General features: G+C 37.6%; 1 protein-coding gene across 1 annotated transcript; it reads right to left on the reverse strand.

The window, feature by feature from the left end:
• Nucleotides 1-339: 339 nt before the first annotated feature.
• chmp1a (charged multivesicular body protein 1A) lies at nt 340-10,066 on the reverse strand. The gene is made up of 7 exons (XM_033635909.2): nt 9,947-10,066; nt 8,467-8,486; nt 8,285-8,362; nt 5,853-5,999; nt 5,607-5,735; nt 5,253-5,446; nt 340-2,070 (listed from the first exon to the last, which is right to left on the reverse strand). Exons 1-7 carry the CDS (start codon nt 9,951-9,953, stop codon nt 2,049-2,051), a joined length of 597 nt encoding a protein of 198 aa, XP_033491800.1. The 5' UTR covers nt 9,954-10,066; the 3' UTR covers nt 340-2,048.
• Between the last annotated feature and the right edge of the window lie 543 nt (nt 10,067-10,609).

A 10,609-nucleotide genomic window follows, 5' to 3' on the forward strand; every position in this document is an offset into this window, starting at 1 on the left:
TGGCCTACATTGTGTGGAAGGTTATCCATGGAAGATTACTATAACAATTAATGTTATTACACACAACAAAATTCCATGACTTTTCAAAAACTGGAAAAAACTTTCATCATGGATAAAAGGAGGCTGCTGAACTTTTTAGAGGAAGTGAAATTTATGGAGTGTTTTATGAAGTGAAGCATTTGCAGCCAAATCCTTTGTCGTCACGCTTTTGATGCCATCCACTCCTGCTTGAAATGTGAACTGACACATACTGCTGTACACACAGCTCAGCCACATCAATTTAACCATCGTACATGTGAACTCAACACCCAAACCACTGAAGTCAAATGACAGACTGTGTCAGAGGGCAAGAGTTTATTTCCCACAAGATAAATATAGAAAACAAAAGTGCTGCAAAGTCTGCCGAACTTTGAGTAAAAATAAACCCTCCCTGTATTACAATGGACAAAAAACGGATAACATCAGAGGGTGAAGCTGCTCTGTCAGAGGTTGAGGTCAGGCTTCAACCTGTCTGCCCTCTCACTGACACTGAACACTCAAAGATGGAAGCATCAAAACCAGTGAAATCTCTTAACAGCCATCTCAATATGGAGCTATGATCTCAAAAAAACTAAAGAAAAGGAACCTGTTTTCTGTTAACTCACACTGTTGCCACTGTTTACATGGTGTACAAGGCAAATTAGGGGTAGACACTGATACTTGTCAAATGAAAAAAGAAAAAAAAAGATCCAGCATGTACATCCCTGCCCTAAAAAGATGTCTTCTCCTGAAAGTGTTTGGTTTGGGACTGAGACAGGTGGGGGGTGATTATTTTGAGATAGAGAAGCTTCCAAAAATATCTGTGTGAGGTTTCAGTGTTGCTGGGGGAGAGCTTCAAGAGATCAGGCAACTTCACTCCGCAGATTTAAAAAGATAATAAATGTCCCCCTGTGACAGCTCACACTCATCACAGCCAGCGTTGAACTGAAGTTGGCTAAGAACATGAGGGAAACATCTCAGGCTTGTCTGGCAGGAAGAGGAACGCAAAATTCCTCGTTGTGACCAATGTTGAGTTTCAGTTTGCTGCTGTTCAGTTTTTAAAACCACTGTCCTATTCAGGCACTGAGGGGGGGAAGCATCTATGCAAGCACCTGCATCCCAAATAAGGCGTTCAAAGCAAAAAGTCTGAATACAAGTATGAGAAACAATCAACAGCAAATCTAAATAAAAAGAAAATACAACACAAAAAAAATTCCATTTGACGCTGAGAAACAAAAGGTTTGAGGATTGTCCTTCGTTGTATACAGTGTTATAATAATGTCACAAAGCAGTTTTTGCTTGGATGAATCTGATGGAGTGATTAGTGTTACCAACATGTCTGTTTTTAACTTAAAAAATGTCCAATCCCAAAATGTAAAAACTGATATTTTTTCCCCATCAAATTTACATCTCCTTCCTCCCAACAGATCCACCCATTTAAACCATCTGTGACTGACAGAGCCTCAAAAAAACGTAAAAACATGTCGATATATCTTTAACCCACCCTGCACCATATGAGAGTCAGGGATGCCCAGACTCCCTTATAATCAAAACAATAACTGCTTATTAAAACCTTTTCATTGTCTTCATTGTAAATCATACAGTTTGTAAAATGTGTTGTTTTTTTGTACAAAGCATACATCCAAAAGCATGTGATCTGAGAACTGGTGAGCAGAGCCACAGGAGGAGGAGGAGGAGGAGGAGGTGGTGTTAAGGGAGAAAAAAGGAGTGAGAAAAGGAGATGTTAAAGGTAAAATGAGACCCAGTGGGGAATTAGAAAGGAAGATGGAAACGGGAATAGATGGATCGAAATGCGAAGGTGAACCAGACAGAGATCCATGCCTTCTCAGGTGGTTTATTTCTAGCCGGTGTGTGTGTGTATTTATAGAGCAGGGGGATGGTAATCGATAGGCTCATTAAGTCCTCCCGGTAGGAACAGTTCAATAGAAACACACGCAGCTCCTGTCGCGTCATTAAACTTGTCTGCTTCCGCACAGCTGTAAGCGCCGTCACCTCTCCTGGAGGAGCCCTCAGTTCCGCAACTGAGCCAACCTGGAGTGTGTGAAAAAAAGAGGGAGAGTTTTATTGTTCGGTGCTCTTGTGAAATGAGATACAAGCCTTAAAATGGTGCAGTGCTCTGAATTACAGTTCCAAACTGTCATTGTTATAAACTGGGGTAAAACACTCCCTCTAGCTGTCATCAACATCTAATGGCAATCTATATCAAATACTAAAATACATTATACATATGGAGAACTGAATGACGACGACCTTTTTGGCTCCTTGTTGTTTTGTATCTCTCTGTAGTTCCCATGCATCAATTTCATGGTCTTTTTTTTGAGGTCATTTGGGTTTGTTTTCATTTTTTTGTTCATTTTGTCTTTCATAGTCATTATGTGTCTCTTTACCGTTCCTTTGCATTCGTTTTATGGTCATTTTTTGTTGCTTTGTGGTCATTTGAGTATCTTCCTGCTTGGTACATGTTAACTTGAGTGACATTTTGCAGGTGGGTGGTCCCTGACACTTTGTGCCCCTTTGCCTGTGCCTGGTAAGCCCTATTAGGCATCCATCCATGATTATAAATATACTGTAACACAATATAAATATGTCGACTGCCAGAGATTTTACATCACTGTTACATACACAGACATCTCCTCAGTAACTCTAGTTGCATGAGGCTATTGTGGGAAAGGTTGAAAATCCATTGGCAGGACTGATTTATGGCAGTATTGGATTTTTATATTATTTTTGCACCAATGTGATGAAGTACTTTTATTTATCGGGTATTTCATTCACTATTCATGACATTCAGTCTCTCTTTGTGTTAAAGGTTTTGTAACAGATTTATAACAGAGCTAGCCTGAGAAATCTACTAGGCCTGATATATGATGTTAGCTTATCACAAATATATTTGCATCTGCATAAATGCTGGTCCGTAACAAACAAGAAATTGTTGAGCAGAAATGTCAAACATATGTTAGCGGTCAATGTAGATCATTTAGAAATGGTAGTTTGTCCAACAGAGAGCACTGGCAAGATTATTGTTTAACAGTAAAATGTCCTACTCAGCACACATTTGATCACAATTCTTTATAAACCAAATTAATTTCCCTGAGGGAGTCTTCTATACTAAATATATCTGATTTACAAGAAACTTGATGTTTGAGAAATAAGTGCTAAAACCTAATAAACCAAGCAATCACAAATGTTGAGAAAATAGCAGTTACCCTGGAGACAGGGCCGTGCCTCCTGTACTGGGAACTGGTTAAGCAAAAAAAAAAAATAAATGTGAAAATTTTGACTTTTGCACACCTGACCCTGTGGTTCTTTCAAGCAAGATATTGTGGCTTAGAGCTGTGCAAGCTGGACTGTCTAATTTTTCAACAAGTGGCAACCAGAACAGAACAATGTGAGAGATACTCACATCACCATTTTACACATAAGGGCTCAAAAAATGTTCATAAATCTTCAGCAAGTGCAGTTTTCTTGATTTACTTTTACCAACTTAAAGCTTAAAGGGGAACACCGCCTAAATTAAGAATCCAAATATGTTATGTCCATAGCCTAGTGAAGCTTAATTAATATTTGTGAACATGAGCTACTCTCAAAGCCAGAAACATCAAGTAAGTGTCTGTGGAGCAGCTCCAGACTTTCTACATGATAACATCACAAATGTGAGTTTGAGCACACCAGATTTTGGATTGGAGAGAGAGTTGTTCATGTTAACTACTATATTTGGACTGTCTTAGAGCATAGGAAGAACATGTACAAATTTTGAAAATGGGCATAGTTCCCCTTTTAGCTGACAGCCTGCTTCAACGTGAAGCAACATGTTATTCTGTCAGAAATCTGTCAGCAATGAAGTAACAGCAACACCTCTATATTTTAACACCTGCTTACTTTGCATCAGGTCGGCATGCAGGTTGCACAATAAACTTTTTTTGTCCACTGTGCAAATGGCTGGTGAATATTCAAATTTTTGTAGTTATTTTTGGCTGGTGCATGAAGCAAAGCTACAAGCCACCTGCATATTTTACCAGCATTTAGCTAGCAGATGGTGCTAATTTTGTACCCTGCTGGCATGCTGGTCCCTGTCTTGTGTCCTAATTATCTTTACTAGAAATAACTTGTGATTATATGGAAAGACCACTACAATAGCTCAGTAGACAGCGAAGCACTTCACTGATATCAACATCAGTACAATTATTTTAAGCAGCTCTTCTTGGCCTGATAAGATAGAGTCTCTTAACTCTATTTTTGAAACAGAGTCGAGTTGAAAATATCTTTATTGATCAATTAATCTGTTGACTATGTTTTAGCTAATTGCTTGATATCGATATGTTAGACAATTAAATGTGCCCATTACAATTTCTAAGAGCTCACAGAGGAAACTATAAAGGAAGATCAAGTCATGACATCAGTGACAGCATTCAAATATTGCATTGGTACCAGACTTTGGTGCTAGTTTTTGTTATACACCTATATTTCACTGAAAAATCCTTCCACACAATTAAAAAACACACATTATGTGATGCTGACTGATGTTTTTTTTTTTATCTAAATGTGCAAGTTTGTTCTCCTTTTTATTAGTAAAAATGATCAAATCTGTTGAAAACCTGAGAGATTAACTAACAATTAAAGGATTTATTTAACTTTTTTTTGTTAATTTAACTTAAAAATTATTTTTCCAGTAACACTGTCAATCTGCAGATACTCTGAGTCAACCAAAACTTTAATGACCAATTACTACAAACTACAAACTTTTTTATTTAAAGAATATACTGTGCTGTGCTTCTTAAGTTAAGGCTGCAAAGGCCTATTTTTACTGCAATGTTTTTTATGTCAAAACATGACAAACTGCTGTCTACTTCCCCTACCACAGCTCATTTGACTTTTCTCATGACCCTTATCACATTAATACAACATCCTCCTTCTGTCTTCACTCGTGACTTTGCGACCACAACAACAGTGTTCTGTGTGTGGCGGTAGAGTGCTGCGTAATCTAATTTACTCATCTCATGCTCTATTCTAACTGCAAAATTGCCTCTTCATGTGCTAGTTATTAGCTCAGTGCCAGAGAATCAAAAGAATTTACCAGGTGAAGTGTGGGAAGATTAAGTGTCTTGCTTAAGGAAACATGAGCCAGACACACAGATGTTGCCTCTAAGCTGTAACTCAGTAGCTATGGGAGGGAACATTATTGTCTTGTACCAAATATAGATACTGGTCCTTACCGTCGAGACAGCTGGTCCTCCTTGTCCTGGCTCCGTGAGCTCTCTGCGCCCACTGAGCCGGCTCCTGCAGGCAGCTGGCTGAGCTGGTCCATCACCTCCAGGCCATTCTCCTCTGCTATTTGGTGAATCAAGTCATCCACCTGCTCCTGAGGCGTGGTCAGCGTCATTGCCGAACTCATAGAATCCTCCATCACCTGTTGCAGGAACGAGTGTGATGGATCTGAGTTTATTTTTTTTTTACAACTTTAAAAAAGTATAGAATATCTTACCATGCATAGTTTTCAAAAGCAGGGCACCATAACTGTATGAAAATACATAGACAAGAACAAATGCACATAGTCTGCAGCCACTCACTGAGGTGTGGACGTCCAGGTTCTGGACTTGGGTTTCAAACTTATCCATGACTGCAGAGACCTTCTGAAGATCCATGGAGGCCAGAGCTTTGTCCAGAGCTTTGGTCACCTGGCCCATGTTTTTGGTAACCTGATGGAAAAAAATGCCTTTAAATACATTTGTCTCATTCTGGAGAAACAAAAATGATGTGGTAATAAGAAGAAAAGTTGCTCTATAACCATACATTTTGAACATAAAGTAACTTACTGACTTCATGGTGACAGCAGTCTGGACCTTAGAGGCTACTGCGTCCACTCGAGACGCCATACGCAGAAAATTGAGACCTTCATTTTTTTTTCGGATAGCATTCTCTGCATAAACTCTGGCACATTCCACATTTTTCTGTTGCAAAGCCTGGTGATGAGACAAAGACACTGTTAACATAACTGCATCTGCAAGTCACTGTTAGTTTACCTCATTTAGTGCAATCTTGCATGTGTATGTACAAAAACGTTAATATGACATACGGACAGAAACATTGTACATAAGCTGAGATGTCTTTTTTTTTTTTTTTATTACGTTAACACAGGCTGCAACTGATGATGATTTTCATCATGGAGTTATCAAGCATTTTACTTTTATCTAATCTATCAAACCACAAATATGCTACATTTGTATGTTTCATATGTATCATATTGTATAAATAATAAAATTCTTTCCAGTCCATCAACATTTCTCAAGTGATGTAGTATATGAGCTGACTTTGTCATTGGGAGGTGATGTGGATGGTGGATTGCATGACAGTTAGGCAAGATGGATGCCAAGCTTTAGACCACTGTTTGGGTGCAACAGACAGCAAAAGCCAGGATAGTGCCACGAAAAGCGGTCGTTTTTTCATCAAAACATCACCACGTTTTCTGCCGGGATTGTGCCACCAAAATTCGGTCTTTTAAGCCAAAACATGATTTCTTCTACCCATTAACAAGTGGCTTTTGTGCCTAGACCTGACCAAATGTTAACCACAGTATTGAAACATAAAGAAACATGAAGTTTTAACATATTCGCTACATACTAACATACAAACGTAACATATCCACAAATAAATATTAGGGAGGATGCATCGCTGGTGTGACTAAATATGTATGCAATAAACAAAATGATTTATATAACTTACTGATTATGTTGCAGATAGTGCTGCCTAATTAGACCAGGCATTTTAAATCACTTTTTAAATATAGTTTGTAAAGTTCATTTATTCTTGTCTTTGTTTTAGATCATATCACAGTCGTTTCATGTGTGTACCGCATCTTGAAAAGTGTGCCTCACATAAAGTTGGCAATACTAACAATCATAATCTTTATAACAGTAATAAAAACCAACAACAGCAGATTCCTCCCCCTCCATTTTTCAAATCCATGTGAGCTCTAAGACAGGATATGAGAAGTAAAGTGAAGAATTCCTGACCAGTGAGAGGATAAGGGATCATTGTGACTCCGGTTGTTTAATGAAAGAAGTCATACCTCTTCTCTAATCTCCAAACCAAACATGCATTTAAAACAGGAACAGAAATACCTAATGACCCTACAGCAACAGTATTCACCTCTAAAACATAGAAATTAGAAATTAGCCATTCATGATAATAACAACAGTGACATAGCCAAGGCACTCATTGTCAATGCTTACACTCGTACTGCCCCCTGCTGACTGGTGTGTAAACTCTCTGAGTCATTTGACCTGTGGAATGTGCATGAATAATCTACTGATAACAAACTGACAAAGGAGAGTAAAAGGTTATTACATAAGGTGAAAATACAACTGAATATATCAGTAAGTACTACTTTTATTAAAATCTAACTACACTGAACCCAAATCTAATCGCAACACTGTTTTTACTCCCATTTTTCACTTGTTTAAGTTGATCTAAGGCTTTTTTCGCGCACTCCCTTGATATACTTCATATACTACTTTTAATTTTGGTAACAACTTTGTTTTAATCCATTTTGTGAGCACTTCCCTTTTTTAATAATCCATCCACCTACACATCTACAAAATGTCAAACATAGGTTTACTACATTTGATCAACTTATAGGATGTAAAGGAAAAAATAAATGAGAAAAAAATTCTAATTTTTTTAGTCCCTGACTGGATGTTAAGGGAAAGAAAAGGCTTCATATTTGTTTTTACATCCCATTTTAATTATTTACCTCCCTGTATTACCTATTGATGTATTCAGTTGTGATGGGGCTGTAGACACAATGACTTAATGGGTCTGGAAAAATAAGAGCACAAGCCCCAGACAGCCATGCCCGAACGTCATCGTCATCCTTTAGAGGCAGACTGGATGCTTTACATTGTGCACTTGTGCTAAACATGGAGCCATTAGTGAGTAAATACACTTTTAAATACCAATCCCTAATAACAACATTTCCCATCATTTAAATGCTTTGGCCAAATTAAGCTTGGTCTCTTTTAAGATTATTATTTTGGGGGGGATTTTGCCTTTGTTAGAGAGGTCACAACAGAGATAAAGACAGAAAATAATGAAGGGAGCGTGAGAGGAGTATGACGCTACAAAGGCCCCTGTAAATGGAATAGAACATTGTGTGACATTGTGAACACAGAATATGGCATGCATTTCAACCATTCAGCTGCCACAATACCCAGTTTTCTTGGTCTTAAACCTGGGCCAGTTTGCTCACCTTCTTGACCTTGGCTTGCTCCTTTTCTGAATCCTTCTCTGCCCTCTTGGCCATTCTCTCAAGCTGCTTGGCAGTGAACTGTGGACCACAATGAAAGACGTACAAGAAATGAATAATTAATCCCCTTTTATGGGCTATATCAAGCTGATGTGGATTCAATCTTGTCAGAGATACATACATACCTTGAGCTGGAAGAGTGTTTCTGCAAAGACAGTGAGAGGCAGTTAGCGAGTTATGTAGGGTATATAATTTAAACTGTAACAATATTAACTATCCATTATAAACTAAAACACTGGATTTTCATTCTCTGAGATTGATGACTAACTTTTAAAGAGCTGTCTGGTCTACAGCTGTACGATATGCTAAAAAAAATCATATTGCAATTACTTTGACAGACATTGCAAGTGCAATTTCACTTTCACTGAAAAAATGTTAAAGATTTTTGCTAGGGTCTAGACCAAACAAGCCTGTTCCCTTACATCTGGAATATGATTTGTAGGCCAGGGCTTCTCTGTGGCACCAAAGTGTTTCATTTATAATGGAATATTGTGACACACTTTCCTTTATTATTATTTTTTTTTTAAAAATGCAGTTCCTACAATTTGGATATTGCGCTGATAATATTTCCATAAATTGTGCAGCCCTTGTCTAGTCTGTCTTTTCTTTGCTTTAAGATAAGTGCATTTTCAGTGGAAAAACTAGTGTTGTAGAAACTCATTTTATATTTGCAAAATATTTTTTGTGCTTAGAAATCTAGTTTGTATTTGTGGAGGTGTTTTATTTTTACAAATTACACTTTTAACACACGGTTTGTCGATCTGTTCACACAAATAATATTGAAACAAATGTATCCCCATATTTAAGTTAACAACAGTAATGAATGCTTTGAATATCTTGTCAAATGTGTGAATGGGATTTCTTTCCTCTAGGGCCACTTATAATGATATGACTTAGTGGGGGCCTCTGACTGGGCCTCTTTGTTATAAACTGGACAAATGCTGTTTAAAAAAAAAACTGCAAATTGTTGTACCATAAAATAATAAAAGGGGAACATGCTCTCAAACACACAAAAAAATAAATAAATAAATGACAAGAAGAAGTTGCAGTCAACACAAATGTTTCTGAAAGGGCTGTTACTGTTTTCCAGCAATGGGACGACGATAAAACATTACCCACTGCTCATATAGTATCTTAATTCTATAGTTTAATTAAAATGTCACAACAAATATAAACATGCGAGGGGAATAAATACAACATGGACAAAATGCTAACCCACAAATATTGAATCTTTAGGTTATAATTCTTAATGTTTTTGTACAAGAACAAGACGTTTTATCGAAGCTACACTAATCACATTTAGAGGGAGTGTGACATTCCTGACACATCAGTCATTTATTAGGAAAAGATTCAGTGGCAGGCAGCGTTAAGACACCGTGTTAAATTAGACCATAGGCTAAATTATTAGTCAGTCTTGCGATTACATTTGGATTTGATAAACGAATGAACTGAGATAAAAACAGGTTTGACAGCTAGCCTAGCTAACCACCCACCCAAGCTAACAAGCTAATGTTAGCTATGTGTCATTAGATTGGTGGCAGAGCCAAAAAAAATAAAGCCAATTGTTATCAAGATAAAGCGTTCAGCTGTTAAAACACGACATACCATCCATGTCGAGACGATTATGATTCCAGGTGATCACAGGAAAACTAACTATCAGCCCCCCAACAGTCTCGTCTTGGTTTGTTTTGTTATTACGATGGATCAGACACCGCACTTCCTGGTCCAAACTTAGTCACGTGATCTTAATTTCTCTTCTTCTGTTGATGTTTTATGGAGTGGCGCATTACCGCCATGATGTGGCATGAAGTGTGGATAGGGACTCAGAATGTACAGTACTCATTTGCTTGAACACATTTGTCCATTTAGAAGTTACATTTCCAAAACAGTTCACACACAGGCCTATACTGACAGTTGCTGGTCAAAATGACACTCACAAAACATTAAAAATATGCAACTAATGCAAATATTTCCATCAAACAACACAACTTGCGATCAAATAAATACATTCTTTCAGTGAATCATTACATGACGGTACATGCTTAATGTCTGTGTCATGTGTTAATACTTTTCATTGTTACAGTATGTGCCAAAAATGCAAGCAAGTATATGACAGCATGAATTAAATCCCCTTTCCAAAGATGATTTTACTGAAGATAACAAACACTGCAGCACTCTGCACGATACTCGGACCCTGCATCTGCCCCTTTGCACTATTGTGACATGCCCTGTTTAAATATTGTAAAAAAAAATCAAAAAACAAAACAA

The sequence above is a fragment of the Epinephelus lanceolatus genome, chromosome 5, assembly GCF_041903045.1.
Source record: "Epinephelus lanceolatus isolate andai-2023 chromosome 5, ASM4190304v1, whole genome shotgun sequence".
NCBI lineage: Eukaryota > Metazoa > Chordata > Actinopteri > Perciformes > Serranidae > Epinephelus > Epinephelus lanceolatus.